At 42.0% G+C, this 24,828-nt stretch overlaps 1 protein-coding gene across 2 annotated transcripts in view; it reads right to left on the reverse strand.

The window, feature by feature from the left end:
• Positions 1-3,562: 3,562 nt before the first annotated feature.
• The window catches only part of CHST15 (carbohydrate sulfotransferase 15), a 46,103-nt gene continuing 24,837 nt past the window's right edge, over positions 3,563-24,828 (reverse strand). For both annotated transcript variants that reach the window (XM_056351201.1, XM_056351202.1), the window contains 7 exons: positions 22,885-23,965; positions 21,802-22,141; positions 17,771-17,917; positions 13,175-13,331; positions 8,645-8,801; positions 5,407-5,554; positions 3,563-4,193 (listed from right to left, as the gene is read on the reverse strand). In XM_056351201.1, the coding sequence (XP_056207176.1) occupies positions 4,003-4,193; positions 5,407-5,554; positions 8,645-8,801; positions 13,175-13,331; positions 17,771-17,917; positions 21,802-22,141; positions 22,885-23,472 (1,728 nt within the window). In that variant the 5' untranslated portion in view covers positions 23,473-23,965 and the 3' untranslated portion in view covers positions 3,563-4,002. The remainder of the gene's footprint in view (positions 4,194-5,406; positions 5,555-8,644; positions 8,802-13,174; positions 13,332-17,770; positions 17,918-21,801; positions 22,142-22,884; positions 23,966-24,828) is intronic.

The following is a 24,828-nucleotide window of genomic DNA, read 5'->3' on the forward strand; positions in this document are numbered from 1 at the left end:
CTCAAGTTGTGCCAGGGGAGGGTTAGGTTGGATATTTGGAAGAATTTCTTCACCAAAAGCATCATCAAGCCCTGGCGCAGGCTGCCCAGGGAGGTGGTGGGGTCACCATCCCTGGAGGTGTCTAAAAGGTGTGTAGGTGTGGCAGTTAGGGACACAGGTTAGCGGTGGGCTTGGCAGTGTTAGGTTTACGGTTCGACTCAAGTGATCTTAAAGGTATTTTTGAACCTTGATTCCATAATTCTATGATGCTGGGGGCTGTGCGGAGTCAGTGCTTCTCCGTAGGCTCCCCATCTCCTGGGCTGCGCTGCAAGTTTTATTCCTGTGCACATCTGAAAAGAACTGAAAATTATTTTTTCTTTTTGCACCCGCCTTTTTAAAATGTAGAAAAAAAAAAAAAAAGAAAAAAAAAAGAAAAATCATGTATGTCCACGGCACGAAGTATTGCCTACCTAGACCACAAGATGGTACTGCAACACAAGCATTTCTGTTAGAAAACACTGCTCGTGAAATGCCCCCTTTAACATGCCTGGGTTAGGAGCATGTATAGCATGTAGCAGGAGGAACTTTTGGTGACACCGTTGTGCCTTGTCTTTAATAAATGAGCGTCTGGCTTAGTTGGAAGATGGATTAATTTCTTGGCAGAAAGATATGTTCAGAACGGTGACAACGTCACTGTTTATCTTCAGTTCATTAAGCTGAAGCATACAAGCCTATGGACCGGACTCTACAGGTAACAACAGACTATTTCCCATGTAAACCGGTGCCTGTTTTTCTTAGCAGGAGATCTTCTGACTGTGCTTTTTCCAGCCAGCCAAGATGTTTGGCCCGAAGATGCAAGGTCTTACAGAAAACACATTTCACATTCATCTGCAGTAGCAGCAAGAATATTTGGAAGCGACCCTTCCCTCCGTGCCTTTGCGCTCAGGAAAGCTGCATCTTTGCCCAATTACTTTTGTTCAGCAGAGACATAGTATGAGAGACACATTTTCTGATATCTTTGCGAAGAGCCACTGCTATGCTTTGGCAAATGTGAAAATATATTGTGTTGATAATAAATCTGATTTCTGAGCAAATTACTGTTCTGGGAACGTAGGCAGCTCAGTGCTTCTGTGAATAATAATACTACTACTACTGAATTCTTTCACAAGTAGAATTGTCAAGAGGGGTAAAGGGAACTGGAAGAACTTGGGGTGAGCCTTACCCTATGTAGAGCTTGGCTGTGAGGCTGGAGTGAAGCCACTGAATGGCAGTGGCACGCCGTCTGCTCTGCAGCTGAAGACCACGGGGTCTGACACCCAGTGCTGTCATATCACTCAGGAAAATCAAATGCCATTTTATTATATTCTGAGTCACCAGATCAACACTATTTTTATAGTCTGGACTAGAGAGCAACATCCTTACCTCCAAGATGTCCCCTTGACAGTTAATTTGCTATTTTACGATACTTAGTCATGCCACAACCCAACAGTATAAAGTTGCAATGTGCTACACCAAGAGATCATATTTTGGAGCTCATGAAAGAGATGACTTTTATAAAAGCAGCCTCGTTGGAGACTTCACTTTCAGAAGGACCACAGGCTCCTAAGCGATGATCTATAGCCCCTTCCCTATGTGTTACTGCGCTACACACGGCATGAGGACACTCCCTGTTGATTTTATCCACACTTGGACACACGTGTCCGCCACCATACAGAAAACATCCAACTTTCTCCTGCCACCGAGTCAGAACTAGGCAAGACCTCCATTTAGCAGGGTGCTGGGTATGATTCAGCCTAAAGCAGAAATTCTGACCATGAAGGACGCTTTGATTTAGATTATATACGTAGGCAAAGGGCAGAGAGAATCTCCCCGACCACCGGTGGACTGCATGTGGCTGCTGGCCAAGACGAAGAGTTCCGTGCCACACACCAGTGTGTGTGTCATTTGGTCATGGAATTAATGCTCACGCTAAATGATAATGACAGGTACATTCATTAGCTTTTAGGTAAGATAATATCGTTAGGTCATGGTTCTAGCTGACAACTACGTGGAAATATTTGACCATGGCAGACCAGGTTAGCAAACATTTTGTATAGTTATCCCGACCACAGAGTGTTGACTCTAATTCCGAGCACAGCTGGCAGAAATCCTTAGTGTAAATAAATTGTTGACTGAAAATTTTACATTTGCAAACACTGGTGAATTCATTCTAGTTTTCTGATTCATGCTGCCATGCTACTATTTTTTACACTGCTAAAACATGTCATGCTCAGTCAGTTCTCTAAGCATTTCTGGTCTGTAAGCATTTCTGAACCAGAACTAATCTGTTACGGTTGTCTAGAACTACTTCCCTAAACTACTTACGTTGGGCTTTCCAAATGCCAGACCCAATCCTTTTTAAACAGCACGTTACCAGTCGGCAAAGAACCTAGAAATGGGCTTCTATTGCAAAAAATGTCACGTCATCGATCATATTCATGTGTGAAATGTTCAGGATTCATTAAGTTTTCAGCATTAATTCTCAATTGGGAAAAATCTGTCCCTGTGGAGCAGGACGGTGAATAGTTACCCTTAGTACTTTTAAATGTATCTGCGACTCCATAGTAAGCTCTGCTGTGGGGCTCAGCGTAGAGGTTGAAAGGGCACATGAAGGCAATTAGAGATAAGTCTTCGGGCTTTTGATACCTGCTAGCTAAATATCAGTTTCATTTGACCCACCCAAGATGCACTCTGGGAAGAAACAATTATTTTAGCCCTTGACAGCAAATTATCCCCAGGCAGCATTTTCATTTGTCCTCAAGAGTCCCCAGCTCAGGTACACCACGCTGGCCAGTTCCACCTGCAGGAAGACTGCAGCTAGCAGTGACCCTAACCAGGTGTGTTGGAAATCAAATATTGAACTACTGTGCATTTATATAGAAATCCAGCCATTTTAGTCAAATAAAAAACTTTCAGATAGTCCAAAGTTTCTCCATAACTTACTTTTTTTTTTTTTTTCTTAAGTGTGCATACCTCAACCTTTTTAACTAGATATAGACGTTTTTCCTGAAGAGGGAAACACATAACGTGCAACTAATTTATTAGGTAACACATCCTTGCTATAGGATGCATTTAATAACAAGATCTCATACTGATTTTAAACTACATTTTTCTTGGTAGTGGAGAAGAGTAATTGTGTAGAACCTAACAGAAAACTCCATAAAAGTTCTCCACGGCCAGCGATGGACTTCACATCCAGCCCATTAGTGCTTTCCTGGGAAAACATGTGAATGATATGATTAAATGATAGGTATTCATATTTACATGAACAAAATATGGAAGACAACGGATTTGTTATACTAAATGCTAAATGTGCCCTGTTGTTTAGATTTCAGTCATCCATTCTTACCTGGAATATACGATTTTCTTTTGCAAGAACTGTGACTAGGAAGGTCCATTTATCTTGAAGATATAAATTAGACTTGGAAATTTATGTAAATGCAATTATCCCTTATCTTTGTTTCAGAATTAAGGAAACATAAAAACCTGAGTGCAAGCGAAGACCATTTGTGAATGTGCTGACAAAAAGAAATGAAATTTTAGGTTGAATTCAATTAAAAATTTTAATGACTAAATGACATTGATAGTTTGAAAAAATGAATGAATAACATATATTGAAAATGAGATTATAAGCGTAATTGTAGGAAACTGATGCTATTTCTGTGTTGCAGCATCTTAAAGAAGGTTAAACTTCAACATCCCCGTGGAGAGTTTAAGAAACCACCTTTGTACTAATGTTTTTCCACTCCATTCTTTTGCCAGGGTAAAAGAAGTTGCAATAAACTGATAAGCAAAATGCTTTACATTCTCACAAGGAAAACGTGGTATAACTGTTGTGAAGTGTGCTGACTGAAGGTGAGAGTCTCAGCTCATCAATCGGCTTCTCTTTGGAATGGGAAAAATGTAAATATCCACACACAAAAATAGAATTTAAAAAAATAAAAACTCCTTTAAGCAGTGTATTTGTGGCACTAAATTTACATATTATGTCCTCTTCCATAAAAAAGCATCATCAAAAAGAACTTGTGCCAGTTTTGTATTAAAAGGCCTATAGAAATCTCTTAAAATTGCCTTCGTTGTTGGTAGCATAGGTCCCAGACTTCTGTCTTCAGGTCGCCTAGTGTTTGATGCAGGACTCTTCGTAATCAGAGCTTCTTGCTTCTCACTTAGAGGTTCTGTGGAAAATAGAATTTTTTCTCAAAATATTTCACAAAAAATGGCCATGGTAAAGAAGCCAAACAAGAAGACAAATGACTAACTCAGAAGGCTTGCCAGGGGAAGACAAATGGAATTTGCCTTAGCAGCAATGATGTTTCAGAATATTGAATAAAGTCTTAGATTAGCAAAATAAATCACTGTTAGTAAATATGGATATAATATCTTTTCCTTTCACGTTAATTAATCATCTCTAAAACAAGCAGCATAAATCATTTCTGGAGGGAAAAAATCTGTTTTCAGAAAACAACTATGACATTGAAAACAACTGCCTCTCCATTCTAGAGTTGCAATTTTTTATACTGCTATTTCATTTGATGATGTGACTTATCTAATACCTGGTAGAAACGCTACAAGCCTCACTCACGTAAGCCTTCTTTTTGTTTGTTTTGGAGGCCGTCAATGAGATCAAAGTGGTACACAGGTATAGTGATGCCCCCCTTCCAGAAAGAAATGTAAGCCCTTGACAATGTACTTCAGCAAGATAGAATCCCACAGACTTTTCCAGTGTAAACCATATTCAGGAAGAAGATGCCAAGCTCTTCATCTGTTCAGTCTGCTACACTCGAACTTTCTCATCATCTAGACCAGTGTTTGGACCAGCCAGACTATTTTGCAGCCACATTTTCATCCTCTCGCTACTGTCGAATCAACATTGGGCAACATTTTGTCTGCCAGCGTTTCTCTGAGGATTAGCAACAGATGTCTCAATCAACACAGCAAAAACACAATTTCCCCCTTCTCTCTGGCTAGAAACACAACCTTTCATCATATTCAGATTTAGAGTCTGGATTGGTGCATGCTGGCAACAGCATGCACACCGTGGTAGCGTTTCGATTTAAATTGCGTGGGATAGATCTTGCACCTATGTAATCCCATGACAAACAAGCCCTGACTGCCTTCAGAAGCAGGACTGGCTTCTGTATGGTGAGATATATCCCTACATTCTGAATGGTTTTGATTTTTTTTCTTTATAGAGTCTTACTAAGATCTTCCAGCACCAGCCTTTCTATGGGAATTTTAATTTTGCTTGCCTCCAGGCAACAAGATTAATGCATCCTTCAAGACAGACTCCCATGCTTCTGTTTTGTCTCTTAATAAAGCAAAACTGACCTAGAAGAGGGATACTAATGATTTTCTTCACTTGTCTCAAAACAGCCAGAAGACACCTACCGAGATCCAGAAACTGGAACACCATGTGCATGGTGTATTTCACATTTGATGCATGGTCCTCCAAGCGAAGAACGAGTATCTGATCTTTGTCAAAAACCGTCAGCCAGTCCAAAAGATACACAACATAGAGCCCAACCTGTAACCTTACCTGTAAGCACACCAAAAAAAAAAAAACAAAAAACCAAACACCAAAAAACACAAACAAATGAAAATCAATTCATGTACCAACGCTTCTAGCAGTAAGAAACCAACACCCACCTCCGTCTTCTGAGCAAAAATCCCAAATACCTGCTTTTGAAGCACCATGAAAAGACAGCATATCCAAAAATTTTTAAATTTTTTTTCTTAGTTTTAGTGCAGCTTAAGGAAATCTTTCCAAATGACCTTTCTTTTGGTGAAAGGTCATTTCAGTAAGGGCTTGGATGGGCACTTGCTGCTTCAGTCACAGGTCTGCATGAAAGCGCTGCACAGAGACAACCGTGTGCAGAAGGATGTTTGACCACCTCAAGCTCCATGCTCCTCCGTGCTTGGGATGACCCAGCCTTCATGGAGACACTGAGGGCTTTCATCCCTCGAGAGGCACAGCAGAGGAAGGGAAGATGCTTATTCCTGCTACCTTCTCCAGGTTTTAGGGCTGCTTAATTCACCTTGAATATCAGCTGCACTGGATCATGCTGCCACCAATAGTACAAATATTCTGATTTGGTGTCAGGAATTAGATTTGGGTGTGTTTGCTTGTATTCTCTGATTGCAATAATTAGGTTTAGATCCAAGCTGCAGTAGCAGCGGCGGCTAGACAGTGTTAATGGTGCATTGTCTGAGAGGCGAGGGGAGCACCAGGCTGGGTTAGACCAGAGATGTGAAAAGGCAGTTTTTCAGCCTGTCCTGACTTAATCTCTGTTTTTCTTCCCTCCTCAATTTTACATAACAAGTTGAAATATAAAAAGGGTAGTCTGGTGTTCTTAAAAGTCCAACCTCCAACTGTGCTTATAAATATTTTTCTAAATCCCTCCAGGCTCAGAGGAGAGAAACATGAATCCCAAGTCATAAGTATCTTTCATAAAGGAGACTTAACATCTTCAAGTCGCGTTACCGCAGAACCCATGAAGTCAGATAACAATAGTCTCTTTCGCTCCTTACACTGACTCATACCCTAAATTGATACCTAAATTCCAGTAAAATAAGCCATATTTTGCATTATTGCCAAGTCGTTATTATCATAATGTATGATTCTGATGTGTGTCTTTAGCTGCTTGTAACAGTAACCCCCCATATTTAGCAGACTTGTTTACGTAAGTGCTACACAATAATTCAAAACATCATATTTGTTTAACACATCAGCCTAATACATGTTAATCCTGGCAGGGCAGCACTCCAGACCTCAGCAACACCCCACTTCACTGAACACGGGGGCAAACACACGGCTCTGTGATGGGTTTTGCTTTTCTTTTTCCCGGGAGATGGAGGTGAGCGAAGGGCAAGCATCGGCTGCGTGGTATCATTTGGGACTAAAGTGCTTTCCCACATGGGCTTAGAACCTTGTTTAAAGCATTTCACCAGAAAGAGGATTTTAACTAATTTTACTTAATATTATGGAGGCATACGAGTTAAAATTATGGGGAATATGTTCCCCCGATTTTCAGTTTTCTTGGGATCAGCAAGAACCTTGATTTTCTTCCCTACACAGTGTGTTGTACTGACTTCTTTTTCATCTGGCTGGTCTTCTCAGCCAGACGGTCTCTTTTCCATAAAGCCCCAGTGTTTCCCCTATACATCAAAGGCAACAGTAGAGTTCCCCGAGACATTCCTCCCTCCACAGAACCCATTTCTGCACGTTCAGTTTGATCGCCCTGGCTCGGCATGCCTCTCTCCGAGTAACACGCTTTTCACTGATTCTAAGTGAGGATAAGGTGACAAACACCCTTTTCTTTCCAGGTTAGCGTCTATCAGCAGCAACGATGTCTATGATGCCTCCCTTGTTTCAGGAATACACTAACAAATGGCAAAACAAAATCCTTCTAGCCTCATCACCCTATCAGCAATCTAATGATCTCACCGGGGAAAATGATATCTACTTTTTCAATATGTAGCAAACCACGCACATAACAAACTTCAGCAACTTGGCTGAAGAAGCAGCAGCTCAAAAAGCCCACTGAGGAGCACAGGGAGCATTTGTGGTTTATTACAAACACCTGCCTGTGGCTCTTTGGCAAGAGGCATCCTCTGTTCATTCTCAAAAACATCTTCTCCAGAAGGCTGCCTAAGACAACAAATGAAGATTGGTTCTGCATCCCGAGGAAGACAAGAGGAAAATCTTTCCTTCTGGATCTCTCTCTGCCTTTCTGTCCCCACGCTGGAAGAAATGCATTTGTGCAAGCAGGCGGCTGGAAAATCGCACCTCCGTGAGGTCCTGGAGGCTATCATCAAAGCCCAGCAGCTCCAGCCTACCTGCCAAGGTAGGAAGAATGTCCTTCTTGCCCTCCTGCTGCAGGCTCAAGCCTGTACAACACACTCTTTTATGGTTATTTTATCGAGTGGAAGCAGCAGTAACTTCACCCTGGAGACAAAGGAGGGAAGTACTCCCTCAGAGTCCTTTACAGCCTCAGCAAATAAAATAGGATCGAGTGGCAAACCAGCCAGACGTGACGCTTCCAAGTCAATCTCTTCCCTATTATTCTCCCCCCTGAAGAAAAACTTGAAGTCAGTTCTACACTAAAAATGTGAATTTTGGAATACTGAGCCTGTAATACTTACCCATTCTCCAGCCAGAAGTTTCTGTATTTCCCGTTATCATTTTCTGATGTGCACAATTACAAAAAAAATTAAAGTTTTATCTAGTTATTGGTAGCCCTTTCTTGAGAAAGAATAGATAATTTATTCTGATTTTGAGGCAATTTCATACCACAAAGATCCTTGCCAGAGCTACTTTTTGGAGACATCTGCAAAAAGCTTACACATTAAACTGTAATCTTCACTGAATGTGCTCCCCATACGCTTGCACAATAGAAAGACCATATTATTGCTGTTGGCATTCATCGGGGAACAGACTGAGGAGACAGCTGAGCCAGTACATCAGCTTTTACATGTTTACATATATATTTGTCATCCGCTTTAGAAATGAAAAGGGAGAAAGTTTTATTTCTTGACGCTGATCTGCACCGTATTTCAGTATTTTAATAACCTCGACACAACGTCCCGTTAAACAAGCAAGGAATCAAATGTTCTTGGAAATACGTACGGGCATGGCATTGTTCAGGGTGTTGTTGTAGACGCAGGCTCTCAGTGAGTAATCCAGCACGCAATTCTCAAACAGCTGCAGTGATTCTGCCACTTTTTCATGAAAATCTTCCGCAGATTTATTAGCGCTTGCAAAGTACAGATAATCCGAGTACAATCTGCAAATGAGATACATGTAAGTAAATGACAGAGGAAGTGAAAGAAGATTTGTTTTCGTGGCAATGGCTAACAGTTACATGAATTGAGGGGAAGGGTGGATATGGGTAACATTGCCCCACCGACAGCCTGCTCAGCCGCTCAGTGCTTTTCTATTTTTTCTATTCACTTCAATGGGTTTTGGCTCAAAGTAACACCCACTCCAGGGAGGTGCTAAACATCCTCCCCGCTTTCAAGGTCAGCATCCCTTAAGAACCTGTGTCGCGGCACTCTCCAAACTAGCCAGCTGCAACAAGGTCTTTTACTATCACATACCAAGATACTCTTCACACTAGTTCCTCTGCTGCCTTCTCCTCGTCTCTCCTCATCCAGGACATGTGCTTTCTCTCTGCTTCTTCCTCCTCTCTCTTCCTTGGCTGTCCCTCTTCGTTGGCTCTCAGCCACTTAACTTAACCAGCCACAGCTGCACCTTATCTACATCGGGCCAACCCCCCAACCCTGAAGCCACCGCACAGCTGTATATTACCAATGTTAATTAAGCCAGCTTCATTCCTCTACAAACCTGACCCTAGTAAACGTGTGAGCAAGTGTTTTATCCTGAAAGCAATTTTTTTCAAATATATGTACTTTAATCTAGTATCACCTATGAACAGCAGAACTGGTCGTGGCTGGCATCGGTGCCCCTCTGAATCTAGTGCTCCACACTCCCATGGACAGAATTGGCCCTCACTGCAAAAGCTTAAAGTTGATTTCGAAACCGACACAGGAACGGGATGGGTTAGAAAGAGTGATTTTTATACGATTCCCTAAGCTTGGTACCATCAAGAGGAGAAAAGAGTCCAGATACGCTAGTTTTTGGCAGAAAGCTCCACCTCCAATCCTACATTGACTTTCCATCCCCAAAAAATCCAATTTCCAGCATTCCAACTCCTGGGTTTTTTTAAGCTGAAGAATTACAGCTAGGTGAATGGCTCACGATTGCACCCAAGCAGTCCCACCGCTGCTCCGTGGGCAGCAGGACACCCGCGCATGCCTGCAGGCCAGCAGCGCCCCTGCACCAGCTGCTGCAGCCAGCAGAAGCAGCAGCAACAGGAATTCCCCCAAGTTACAGCACAGGAGTATCCCCTCACTTCTTATTTTTAGCACAAGTTTTACAATTGCTTAATAGAACTTAAAAGAGATTATCTAAGTCTTTTTTAAGGGTGATGGTGGTGAAACAACCCCAAACCCACAGACAAGTTAAAGACCTACTTTAGCGTTAATCCCTGAAATCCTGACTAAACTTTTACAAGATAAACGTGGCTCAAAGGGACAAAGGAAATGCTCTGACGTGGCATAAGTATTAGATCTGCCGAATGTGATATTTTAACTTTATTTTGTCTTTAGGCTTAGAGTCTATGACCAGAACCCCAACAATACTGCAGGATTTTGTAGACAATTAACACTTGAGAAGGAGTCCCTTCCCTGAAAGTGCAGCACAAACATTACACCTCCATAGCACCCACCTCTCGACAAAATTCCAGAAATCCTACATATCTTTCAGCCGCTTTCAAAAAAACACAGGTGACTAAGAAATGACCTAAAAAAATCAATCTATTTAGGTTCCATTTTATTGCTGTAGTAACCTGTTGTATTGCACTTCATTTATTTTTCAACTTCCCTAGATTTCCACAGGTACTTAAAAATTCATCATTTAATTTAGAAAGTTTAGGTCCTAATCCAGCAAAGCACTTAAGCACAGGAATAGCCCCTCTACACTCATTATTTATGTTACTGTTTTGCAAGAACGGGATTTTATTTACCATATGAAAAAAATGAAGACTCTCTGATCATTTAAAAAGGAAGAAAAAGGATAATTTGTTGCAGGACGCTTTTAATTCAACTTTTATGCATATTTTTTTATGCATTATGTTTTATAATGAGGCAGAGGCACCCAATACTACCTATAGGAGTCCCCAGCTAAGAAAGACAAAGATTCCGATTTTTGCCCAGTTCTTCCCAGCCTGGCAAATGCATTTCAGACAGTTTTCTTTAAATGAAAAAATTCCCTCTCAGACCAGAGGGAGGGTACCAGGATTGGACTAGACTGGCTGGGCAGCCTGTTTCAAAGTGATGCCCACCGGTGCTTGAGGACCACAACCACAGCATCACGTTTTTCCTCTCCCTCTGCAGTGGCAGACCTGGGGTCCCTCATGCTGCACCCACCCAAGAGCCACCCCACCAGCACAGGGTGCGAAGGCGAGCTGGGGAGAAGCTAAGGGACAAAGCCAGCCGACTACAACTAATTTAGGCACACAACAGTACCTCCTGCTTGCGGAAAAACATGTACCTCAACCAGACTCGGGCTTGCTCAGCTCGTCCCATGGATGGCAGGACGGACTGCTCCTGGCAGAGCAGGTGAAAAGCTTCCTGCTGGGGGAAGTCAGCCAGCAGGCATCATGTACAGCATGGGCCTGGCTGCAATTTTATTTAAAAGATTTAAAATGCCTGATTAGTATTTCTAATCATTCATTAACATAAACGCATCATTTTTAAGGCTTGCTGACATCTTATGGAAAACTAAGTTCTTGAAGACAAGTTCTCTCTCTGCAGGGTAGTTGAGATTTTCTGTTTCTTTCCATCTGTTTTTAATTCTGGGGACATCTGCCTTGAAATAAAACCTTTGCTGATTTAGGATTTCAGCTGTTCCAGCTACTTGAAGTCCTTACCTTCAATTGCCATCCATTACAAAGAAATAATGATGCCACTGACACCCAACATCACGAAAATTAACATCTTCCACATATCCCCCGTTGGGGGACAACCCAGACCCCATGCAGTTTAGATCAGACCCTGTCCCAGAGCCCGTGCAGCACCCACGTCCTCCTGGCTACGGCAAGGCAACTGCCCTGCTGACCTGCATCGCTGATGGGGCTGCCTGGGCTGCCCTTCTGCCGCGGCTGCTTTTGCTCCTGCGGTTCAGATGAGCTATCAGCAACAAGGGCATAGGGGATCGTAAACAAAAAGAAACCGATTTATTGTAAATACAGCGAGGGAGAAGAAGCTGACTTTTTATGTCACCCTTATTAAAGCTGGCAAAGAGCTACACCCACATTACACAGGGCGGTTAAAGCAATCAGGGAATTTGTCGGTAATTTACATGAGGAAGCCACTTCTGCCAGCTCTCTCGCATAAAATTACCATCTGTTAAATCCTGAGGTCAGGAGATGCCATTAGAAGTTGAGAGCTGTGCTTTCTGACACAGGAGATGGGAAGCGCTCTCACAGCTCTGCCTCTCACCAGGAGCCACGTCCTACCCCCAGGGAAGCTCGGCAAGGAGCACCCAGCCCTTCCCACTGCCAGGTTGTTCCGGGCAGCTGCTGGGCAGCAGGGTACATGCTGCCTGCACAAGCACCCTGTGCCCACTCTTCTCCCAGTGCCTGAGCTTACACCAGGTCCCCCGTCATCATTTGCATCCCCTTCTCTCTCCTGAGTGTTACTGGCGCCTTGCCCTTGCGCACTGACCTAGCCCCAGGTATCCTGAAGATCCCCATGGAGCTACAGAGAGAAGGAATTCACACCCCCTCGGTCTGATCCTTTCAGACTCTGCCTTCATCCCCTCCACCCTCCCCGTTACCCTCATCATTATCATCACCTTCCACAGTGGAAAGAAATGTCCCAGGAATCTGGAGGAAGACTGGAGAGAAAAAGTGAAACACAATGCTAAAAGTGAAAAAGCTAACGCAATGGAGAACCACTCCGGAACAGCCCATGCCTTTGCAAAAGCACAGCCCTTCCCTGCAGGCAAAGTCAGGAAGACCAAGGTGGACTCCTGTGTAGCTGCTGGCTGTGCAAGCTACGAGCGCCTAGCAAAGCCTTGTATGAATGTTGCACCAAGCGTTTTTTAGATCAAAAATAATTTGTATCATTTGCTGGCTCTGGAGCTATTTGCGATCTTTCAACCATTTTGAACAGTATACCCCCTGAAGACATAAACTTTATTATTTAACGTGAATTGGAGCACTTCATAGGACCACTTATGGTGCAACCTGTAACTACAGTGCCATACTCAGTCTAGTGAGCCCTGCCGAGGACCAGGGCATGCGTATCAGCTCAGGTAATAATCACATTTGGCAATGTATAAATTATCTTTTACAAAGTAGCTCAGGTATCTATGTATGGCACTCAACTGTGGCATTTACACTCATGTGCCCCTCTTTAAAACACTATCACAATTACATACGCCAAAATATGCGGAATAAACCCCCTCATCATAAACCAAGTAACTGTGAAATAAGTTGTAAACATGTATTTGCATCCAAGACAGCAAGAGCAAATACAATTATTATAATAAGAAAATTTTCTTGTGTACTTTAGCAATGTGATCCTTGCTCACCTTTCAACAGGGTCTCTCAACATGATGATGAGTTTGGCATTCGGCTGGAAGGCATGGATAAAATCTTGGATTAAGAAGGGAGGTTCTCCTTCAGTACTGTTGTCATAAAAGAAAATCCAAGCGTTGTTGTCCCACATTGTCGAGGCACTGGCCTCCCCTGGAAATCAAAAGCATCTCTGCTAATAACTCATTTCATTCTTTGTATTGGAGTGGAAATTGGCTGAATTATGAACTGGTGTAGGCTGATTAAAATTGACTCTATTAATTTCAACAAACCTTGGTTCCTGCAAATTGATCAGGCCAATGTGCCCCAGAGCCAGAGCAATCACACCGCCTTGAACCTTTGTGAATGCAGTGATGGTTGAGGCAGTTTTTATGTAATTCCACCCGAAATATTACTGTCCACTAACCACACTGCTTCCTGTTAGTGACTGACACATGCAAATTTGATCTGGGCTGCAACAGACTGCTCAGGTTTGGGCATCCCCTCCAGAGCGGAGGCAGGAGCTCGCTGCTGCTGAAGACCTGCTGTGCTCTCCATAGCACCCCAAAGGTCTGTTCTAATGCTCCCGATGTCAGAGAAGTAACTTGCTAACAAATTGTATAATTTGACACAAACTAAAGAAAAAAGTGGAAACGACCACTCCAGCGGATCGATATTATTTAGAACACAAAGAGGAGACGTTGGTGAGCACATGGGAAATATTAAAAAATAAATGCACTAACCAGCTGAATTGTGCCACTGCAGTTTGAAATAACCCTTTTAGAGAATTATCCATTATCAGAGATTTTTTATATAACTACAATTATTCATGTAGATTAAGTTAAATATAACTATTCACTATTAGACAAAAGGTCTATAGAATAAATAACACATTGGGTTAAATGCCAGATTCGGATACCCTTAGTTGCTGAAGCAGCTTGCTCTCAATGGAATGCTACAGAGAGATACACAATCAGTAACGTCTCTGTGAGAAAAAGGTAAATGATGCTTCAGCTGCTAAATAAATTATCTGATACGATGTTTTGAACTGTTTAATCTTCCCTGTCTTTTAAAGTAATGCTGGCATTTATGTGGCACACTGCTGTTTAATAAAACATAGAGAGAAACTTTTTGGAAACTTCCACTCTTTGACAGTCTAATGAGAGCTAATTCTTGTTAATTAGATTTTTCAAATCAAAAGGAATGAGATGAAAAAATAATAATGTTGTAGGCTTACAGACTTGCACATGATTTCCCTCTTTTTATTTTTTCCCTTCTCCTGGGAATGTCCAATAAAGATTTTAAAAGATGGCCAAAACACAACATGAAAAAGATACTGGCTCCAAACTTCAGCTTAACATAATGTGATTCATTTATAAAGTCTGGGAGTTGTTAGAAAACACATTAATCTTCTGTCATGTTCATTTTGCCTCTTTTCAGAGCAGGAGATCAGGTCCATTGGCTAAAGCTGGGTGTCCACAACAGCTCTGCTTTTTCATTCTAAATTAATTAGCCAAAGCACTGCCTAATCATCGGTGGGCTTTGACTTGTCAATTAAAACTCAGTTAGCCCAGCTCCCACGCTGGGTGAAGCAGAAACACAAAAGACTAAATATAGACAAGAGCTGAGAGAGCCGTACCACAAAACCACCACGCAGCTACTCCTGCGCTACCAGAAGGCGCTACAATGCAGATGGCACGAGCACTTCCATCCACGGACGGGCAGAATGGTGGTGCCAGGGACGACAGCGACCTCGGAAAGGCACTGCTACATCTCTGTTACAGGCACGGCTAGGCTTAACGGCTCCCTCCAAAAGGTTTGCCTAAATCACGCCAAAGATTGAAGTTTATGACCTCGCCAAGCCATCTAGTCCTCTCTAGAATCAATTTTCTGGTCTTCTTTCATACTTCTCTCCCCTAGAGACCTCTGGGCATATTTGATGCTCTATTGGAGTTATTCCAATTAGCGCATACATAGCGACCAAACCTAAGAACATCTGCTTACATGTGTGCCACCTGAACTAAATGAAACCAGTGCATTTACAGAAAAATGGGCAGATTCTCCTATCACAGACCCAACCGCTCCACAGAAATTGCTCCAGCTGCATCAGCTGCCACCACCACAGATCTGCAGGCAGCACCAGGGAAGAGCACAGGCACACGACCGAATCATGCTAAAGCATTAACAGGGACTCAGGGTGCTGCTCTAAGGCACTCAGTCCGGGATAGCCTGGGTTCAACAAGGCAAATCTTCCCAAAACAACATGGCTGTCAAGAATTAAAGGGGGCGGGGGGGGGGGGGGGGGGGGGGGGGTAGGATTTAAAAAAAAATCATCATCCTGGTCTCTGCAGACTCTTATAATTTTAATTTCCCGAGGCAGCCAAAAATACTCCTGACAGTTTGACAGTGTTCCTTTCTGTTTCATAATACGGATTTAATATCTGGAAAGAGAACAAGCCATACTAAACCTGAGATAAATTAATCACTGCTATAGTAATTATGTAAAATTACTGCAGTGCAACCAAAAATATATTGTTTTTTCTTATGGACTGAAAGAACATATGAATTACTAAATTGCCTGAAGAATGGATATGTAAGCTGTTTATTCAATCATGAATGAATTAGCATCATACTGTGTTTTCACAAGACATTCCTCTGAATTTATCATATTAATGATCACAAATAAACAAGTCCAGCTCAGAATGCCTCAGGCTAGATCAGTGCTGTCCTCTTTGGTTCATCTCTAAGCAGATGTTGGATTTTATGGGAAAATGCAATTATTATCCCCTAAGTACAATAACCACAGAAGCCTAACTTTTCAAAATAACGTAACATGACGGACTACTGAAATGTTTATAGTTCTAATTCAATTTTTCTTTCTAGTCATCCGATATAAGAAAATGAAGAATTCTAAGCAAACTTGATATTCATACAGATTCATTTCCAACTAGGTAGCCTTGGTTTGTTTTATACCAAGGTCATAAAAGACTGACTTAATAAGTATAATCATTCAGGACTTTTCCCGTAAACTTAATAAGAAAAGTGAACAGATCCTTAATGAAACAAGAAATGAGACTACAGGAAAAAGAAACACAAAGTGAACTCTAGAAAAAGCTGTAACAGGAGGTAAGTAATCAAAGATGTACATTGCCGATTAGATTAGTGAATTTAATTAGTATAAGCATTTCACCCATGAAAGGACAGGAGATATTATCATAAGCAGGAGGAAAATATGCAGGTGTCCTTGATGGCAACATTTCTTAAGACCCCATCTTGCAAATTTTGCTCAGTGTTGAATATTTAATAAAGCGAATGACAGACTTAAATGGAGGCTGAGGAAAGTGACTACAGCCAAGTCTCTGGTTTAAACAACGTAAGACCACCACTATTTTATCAAGCCAACAATAGGTTAAACTTTTTTGGTTAGAATGAGACCCCAAAAAATTATTCTGAGGGTAGGCAGCAAAAACCTTGTCTCTATTTTGTGCAGAATAATGACTTCGGGCCTACTTGAATTCTTTTTCCGACAGGGAACTGTCTCTTGCACAACTAGTACTGTCATGGAATGTGTCTAGTTTCCTTGGGAAACTTTGAGGTGACAGTGTAAGACTGGTAAAACTCTCTACCCCTCACTTTTCTGGTTTTAGCAGGCAGCAAAAGCAGAATTTAGAAATCCCTGCTGCTGTTCCTCATGGGCACTGCAAACAGATGGCACCACGGACCACAGTGGGCGAGCGCAGTGGATTGAGCACTGTGTGCCACGGAAAGCAATCCAAGGTGCCCTCCCTAGAGCCCGGTCCTAACCATGGACTGCCACAAGGTACAGTACAACAGCACTTCTAAACCATCTTTAATGCTAATCAGGTAATTTAGCATCAACTGAAACTGTAAGATTATCTCCAAATAGTGTCCTGTACTGTGCCTCTGGGTTCCACGCCTGAAAAGAAATACTGGGCAGGAGAGTTTCAACTTGACTCTGTATATTCCTGCTCTTGAAACTTCCATTGTCTTTGCTGTTAATGAAGCATCTCAGGCTACATAGGCATGATGACACAAAAAATAGTGGTCCTTCTTCCTACATGTATCTTATGTTGCATCTTGAGAAGAGAGAGACACTTGGAGCTATCATTGTCATCAAAACTGTCCCCGGTCAGGTACAGGATCTCTACAGCACCTATTTTACGTCATCATACCTGAATTAGTGCGTTATCCCAGACACACTGCTACAGCATTTGACCCTGAAGTTACAATCCCATCACTACAGGCAAACCCCTCATAGTGGAATCAATGCTTGAAGGAGTCACCAAGGTCATTCTCCCTTTTTTTTTTTTTAAAAAAAAAAAGATTTCATTAAATCCTAATGTTCATCAGACATCCATCACTTGCTCAGGCATTTTCTAAAGATCATCACAACATTTTAACAAAGCAAGTAACCACCCTCCACGAAAAGGGAAGAACTTCTGCACTATCCATGCACAGCAGAGAAAACCAATGTCACAGGCTCAGTGCTGGGAACTGTTCACACGTGGGAAAATGCCCCTCTCGTGCCTCAGCTACCAATGTTGCCCACCTGGAGCTACAGGGACATATTTCAGAGGCTGTATTTGCCCTACCAATTATAATGTTGTTCATCTGGCCACGCTCATTTGCTGCTTCGCTCTGCAGCACACCCTGGATCTGATGTGCCGCTAAGTCAAACAGATCAAGGTAATCTTCCACCGGGTAACGATCATGAAATCCATCCCTCAGACGAATGATTCCTACAAACAGTGAAAAAAGAGAAGTTAAAAAAAAAGGGAAAAAAAAATCACAATGGCATGCTGGTGTAAACCAAGACAGCTTCATTGACATGGCTGGCACTGAGCCAGCCAACATCAGCACAAAATTAGACCGATGAAGTGTAACACTCAGATAAAAGTGCCAATAACAAAGTAGCTGAGATTCAAGATACTATACAATCCAGCTATAAATCCACAGCGATAGCAAATATCTTAAGTGTTCTGTTTTATAGTTCCTGCATGAATAGCTTGCATTTATTTTCTTCTAAATTTAGCTTTTGGAACGAATAGAAAAGACCAGATTCTGCTTTCATTTGCACCAATATAAATCAAAGTAATATTGGACTCCCACTAGATTTACTGTATTGAGACTGAGAACAGGCTCTGATGCCAAATATGCAAATCAACATAACTTATCAAAATTAGAAAACTGGGAAATCATTCATGTATTTGTCTTTCACAAGTATGAAAACAAAGCTCCACGAGAGTGTCTTATTTTAATCCCCTCCTTCCCTACGCCCCAGGGTCTGTTTCAGTATCACCTTCTCACTGCATTTCTCAGCATCTTGAGTCCCATTTATGATTTTTATGCTCCTTCTCCCACACTTCTTTCCAAATCTAGTCTCACTTCTCCATTTTCTGCACACGCTCCCCAGGCCTGTCTGCATTCTTGTTTCTTACTATGCCACAAAAACAGTTTCTCAAGTGGGCAGTGGTCAAGGACAGCCTTGGGAAGGCAACAGAGTAGGAGCAAAGCTAAGAGCATAGAGCAGGGCTTCTCAGCTCTCCCGTTCTTGTTCCTGCAAGGCCAATAATTATCAATTATGTGAGAGGAAAGCTCAGCAAGGGAGTTCTTTTTTCCATTCCCTCTGATGTTCCCCTCTAGGAAAGTGGAATTTAATGAGGGTAGAAGAAAGATCAGCAGTATATTTTGACATGTTTTGAGGGGGGGAAAAAAAAAAAGCACAAGCATGGTGATACAGGCTGCCTTGGTTTGTTGCCACCCCACTCACGGGAATAGAAATTGTGGCTAAGAGCCAGGAAAGAGAGACAGTCAAGCTGGGACAAAGTCCTGTAGAGCATCAACCACCCCAGCAGAACGGGAAAGTGGTGATTTGTGAAATGGGGCGTCCCCAGGAGGGCTGTTTAGCTTCAAATGAAATTAGTCAGTCTCATAAAAATCCACTGAATTAGAGGATGCCATAGAACAAAGAGAATTTCTTGTCTAGATAAGTGTTACAAACTAAACGAAGTTAATAGCCAGGAGCATAGCAGCCATATCCACTAGCAGACTCATAAAGGCGGCTGTCTCAGTTTCACTTGTTAGTCTATTTGTCATATTCTCCTTTTTTCTTTTCTTTTTTTTTTTTTTTTTTTTTTCAGTAGTAACCATTAGCTAATGAACTGTTGAGGTAAAATGAAAGGACTGAGCCACGAGGAGCAAACTTAATCTTTCATTCTCAATGGCAGACAGCTTGAGACGATCGGAAAGTCATCGCTACAGATCTCCCTCCCATGAGTTCCCAAGTGCCGCAATCTTTCCTCATTCTTCAGCTATACAAAGTAACTTTAAAAAATTTAATTATGCAAAGAACGTTCTCTTCAAGGATCTGCACTTGATCCCCAGTGGCTGGCCAAAAGAACGTGCAAGTGGAGGGTTTGCAAATGCCAGCACAGAGAGAGGAATTCATCCTTGTTCTCAAATTATTTCTTACACTCCTCTGACTGTGCGGTAGGTCCACTTCTGAGCTTTAGCGAGTTCAGTCTTGCTTTAATAAGGATGGGTGCACTACCTCCTCCAACATTAATTCCAAATTTATTTTATTTATGCTTCATTTATTAATTTATTTATTTATTTATTTGTGTTGAGGCTAATGTAGATGTTGAGAACTATTAAGTATAAAGGATTTTAGCTTAACGAATCAGTTCAGTTCAGCCTTCCCTGCCAGCACCCTCATGGAAGACAAAAATCTTCTACAGAGGGTCCCTGTAGCTACACACCCAGGGACAAGCAGCACAGTATTCGCACTGGGAGGTGTCCACGTCTAAAATCCCCTTTCTTCACTGATCTGACTTTTCACCTTCGGGTCAGGAAGTAATTCTTATCATTTGTCTTCAGCCACCCGCTGACTGTGATGAACGAGTGCCTTCTCAGGGGGCTTCAGGGGGCACCACCATGCTTCTCTTGTTTGACCTTTTTTGATTCCTCCATCCACACTGGTACCTCTAGTGTCTCCTAAACTGGACCAAATTATTGTAAAAGCAAAACCGTACTTTCATCATACCGCTTTAACTCTTTGTTTGTAACAAACATGTAGAAAACGTCTAAAATACTTATTTTAGCCACTTCCTTACGGCATTTTCAGAGGAAGAAAATACCAGCTCTAGGAACACAGCAAGACCATGAAATCCTGGCTCTGGGTCTAAGCCTTCCTCCTCACTGAGCAGCAAGGAACAAAGCCCCATCTGCAGGAGCTCAGAGGTTCTTCTGGGCTCCAGGGCATGAGGAAGGGAGATGGAAGTGGCAACACCACGTGCAGGAGAAATAAAGAATTTAAAGTACAACCCCAAAATTAAGAACTGAAGCAACACTGCAGGTGTCCCACTCAGAAAGTGTCTTTCCTTGCCTTTAGCCACAGGAGATCATTAGAAGAGGTAGTTTCCCATTTCAAGGAAGCTTAGAAAAGCACCAAGGGAAAGCAGTGATGCAAAGCCGTTATCAAATGATCTACCCACAGAGCTAGGTTTTCCCCTGCTCCAAAGGCAGCATCTGCAGTAAAGCAAAAGCAAATGAGAAACAGAAGCGAAGATGTCACCGTAAAATAGCCACTATCTTCCTCCTGAAAATAGTAATGTCACTGAAAAGCCTGTGATCTGTGATACCAAAGTCATATAAAGCGAGGACGTACCAGTACTTAACAGCTAGACCCAATGGTGGGAAAACCCAGAGCCTGGGTGGAGTACAGCGAGCGTTACATGCATCAGCATCTAGAGGAAGGCACTAAGCACACAGCAGACAGGACCAGAAGTCTGTCTTCTCTGCCTCATCTACTCTCTAACCACGAGTCTGACCCTCCTTGGCACCCAGGGAAGACACAACAAGAAGAACATAAACACCTCAGACAGATAAAACGATGTGCTCAGCCCCACCACCCTCAGACACCCTTTGAAGGTGCAGCCACGATGGCAGGGGGGTGCATTTCGCTCCAGCAGGCCGTAACCTCAACTTATCAAGTCTGCCTTCAGAGCCAAAGGGTCACTTCATGAAATATTGATGTCACCCAGGAAAAGAGCATCAAAAGTATGTGCAGGTTCCTCAGCATGAGAGCTTTCTCCTGCAGAGCATCTACTGTTCAGTGCTTTACTAGAGCTGCAATACTAACAAAGCTCCTACCACAAAGCAGATTTGTATTTATTGAACCATAAGAACCAAAGCCACTCACGTTTCAAACATGGACCCATCATTTATTCATGTAGGAAAGGCTTTACAGAATTTTGCAATGCAAAACTGTCACTGCTATTCTTTAAAATTTTCCATCACGACCTAATAGTTCCTCTTCCTGCTCCTACAAATTCACAGGGTTGGTTTTATCTAGTGTTTTTATTTTTTTACTAGATTTTTCCAAACCACTGCAAATAAATAAGATGTGCATCATCTTGAAAAGTTTAACCCAAAACACCATTAAACAAAAGCAGGCTGAAACCCACTGAGCATCCATCACCTGGATCTTTCAAAACTGAACTCCAGTGGTTTCAAGATAAGCTAGTATGGCGCAAATCCATAAACTTCATCCCAAATGTATACAAGAAATGTCAAAGTTTAATAGAGACAACTTGCCTGGATACCCGAGGACACGTTTACTCACCAAACCGTTTTCTTGTCCACCAGTGTGGCTCTTTGATCGCTGAGAACCGAACGTCGGGGTGCAGCCTGAGCCGGTCATACAGGTCTGTCGTCCCACACTTGGGCTGGCCAATGATGTAGAAATGGGGGAGGCAGCGCAGGCGGTAGTGTTTGTCCTTATAATGGTACAAGTGGTTCCAAAATACCTTCCTGAGGTAATCAAATATGGTTCGAAAGCGCCTTGAATACAGTGCATAGGAGTTTGTTGCATAAGGATCTGTGGTGGTGTTTCCTCTGTACTCTTCATACCAACATGGGTTCTTGCTATTTGGAAGGAATTTGTTAGGAATTACTGAAAACATCTGCAACATAAAGAACAACAATTTCAGTCAAGGCAGCGAAAAATTCACAGTTGTACTATTCTAACTTAGCACAGTAAAGAGAATATGATAGAAACACTAACTGGACATTTTTAACCTTAATTTTTTTATCCACAAAGTTGACCTAACTTATTTCTTCTGATGACAGCGGAACCAAATCCTGTAGTAACAGTTGGACTGGGAGAAGAGGACATTTAGTAGTCCTTTGATTTTAAGGCCAGAAAGGACCTCAATAATACTCAACCCCCCTGCAGCCCCAGAAATTAATTTTTGAAGTCAAACACGGAATAGTCAAATCAACTTGCAGGTTTTAACTCTGAAATACAAGGTTTGCAATGACCAGATTTTCAGGAAGGCACACTGGTAACCAGTTATTAGAAAGGCTCTTCTTTATTTATCATGTAAGATGAGTGGCAAATCAACTCAGAATGATTTTGCAGGAGACAAGGTATAAATTCAATGAGGTTGTACAGCTGTTGGAGGACTGCTTGATTTTTTTGTTTCAGGTGTCAAGACCATTTATAGAACCCATCCATTCTGCCCATGACTCAGGACATAATCTACAACATCACCCTTTCAGCTGGTGTAAATCAGGAGGCTCCAGATGGTGTAAATCACTATACGAACACCTCAGCAGCTCCACTTATTTTATCTCAGTAAAGGATTGACTCAAAGTCTTAAAATAAGCACACAGCAGTTTAAAACACAGTTCAGCTCATACTTACATGTGGTTCTTGTTTCCTCAGCTCTTCTAAATCAGGGCGCTGTCTCGTCATAAACTCTATCTTTGAAGTAATAGTGTCAATAATTAATTTAATGCTTGGATAATCCTTTACGTATGAAATATTCATTTTAGAAGGCTGGTAATGGTCTTTCATGTCACTAAGGCTTTCATTGTCCATTAAGCTTGGATTGCTAGTAAAAGCTCCGTAATGGAAGGGAGATGGTATTAACAACAGGCCGTGCTTGGCTCCAGTCAGTATGTAGGATGCCATCACTAGAGTCATTATAATCAACCCAAACATTAAGCTGCATAGCTTCCCCTTCCTCAAGCAGAAAAATCCATTCCAGCTTTCACTGTGATCAGTCCTCACTTCCAAAACTGCAAGCAACTTCATCTGCTTGCTATCCGTGTACAAAGGGATCTTATTTTCTCCTTTGCAAACAGGACACTTCTGGTTATTGTGATTAGATCCACAGCATGTGAAACACTGTCTGTGCAAGTCATCTGGTAATAAATGTATGCAACAATTAATGCAATACCTCATATTACTGCTGTTAAACTCCTGTGTTAATGAGCCAAGCACAGCCATAAAAATATTTCTGAAGCATACGAGTCATCTTCTCTAAGTCTGAAATTATTTAATTCCTTGAGTGATTCTACAATTACTCAGCAATGCCAAAGGACAGGTTCAAGCCAGAATAGGTAAATGCACTCAAAAAAGCTACATATGTCACATAAAGAAAAACAACAAAACAAAACAACCAACACAAAAAAATAGATGTACTGTGGATGTGGCTTTCAAGAATTTGGCTTGGTAAGAAGAATGTGGCAAAGTAAGAATCAGCTACACAACTGGCTCAAGTTTTTCCCATTGAACAAAATGAGGGGGAAGAAAAATTGTTACATAGCGTGAAAATATGCAAAGAATAAAAATAACTCATTGTCCTCTGATTTATGCTGGAATAGGCAAATATGGGTAGAAATTTCCAGGTATTCTTAAAACAAGTGGGTTCCAAACCAGACTGCTGCTACTGGAAGCTTCATCTTCCCAGAGATGGTTTCAAAGATTTGCATTGTACAACCTAAAGAAACAAAAACATATATATATAGAGAGAGAGACACACACAGAACAACAGAGGGAATATCCACACCCACCTCCATTCAAAGCCATAGCAAAGCACCATCTACTGCAAGTAACTGTGAAAGCTGTCTTCCATTTGCCAAGTGTATTAATTACAGTGCTCACAATGTTAAGCCCAGGAAATGTTTGTCTTCAAGTTCACGGCGAGCTGCCCTTTCTGTTCATCACCCACCTGCTCACATCAGTGAACAGCTGCTACGACAGGTAACACGGCACAACTTCCCTGTTAGCTGCTCGCTAACCTTCTAGCAGACCTTAATCTGCTCTTTATATATGGGAGCATCTAACCTGTACATGGGGACCTTAAATTAACTGTCCTGAAGTGGGGTAGGACCCTACTTAAGAGAACAAGGCAGGGATAAGACAACAGTCTCCTTTCAAGCATACAAGATAAAAAGCCAAACAAAATACCCAAAAGCCATTAAGTAAAACATTCAGCAAATTGAAGGGATTAAATAATAGACAGGAGTAAAGGCTCACGACAAGATCTCTCGTTTCTGGACCAAATGATTCTGGGACGACAGCAATCACCTGCAAGGCACTGCAAAGTCACCAAGATACCTTCAACCACTACTTGCCAAAGACTTTGAAAACACAGTACTCACTAAAAATGGCAAGATGTATTACCTAAATAAAACTGACCCGGTTTCAGATGGGACAGAGTTAGTTTTCTTCCAACCAGCTGGTGCAGTGCTGTGTTTAGGATGAGAATAATGCTGATAACACAGTGATGGTTTGGTTGTTGCTGAGCAGGGCTTACACCAAGCCAAGGATGTTTCAGCTTCCCAGGCCCTGCCAGCACAA

This window comes from Falco biarmicus, chromosome 9 (genome assembly GCF_023638135.1).
Source record: "Falco biarmicus isolate bFalBia1 chromosome 9, bFalBia1.pri, whole genome shotgun sequence".
Taxonomy (NCBI): Eukaryota; Metazoa; Chordata; class Aves; order Falconiformes; family Falconidae; genus Falco; species Falco biarmicus.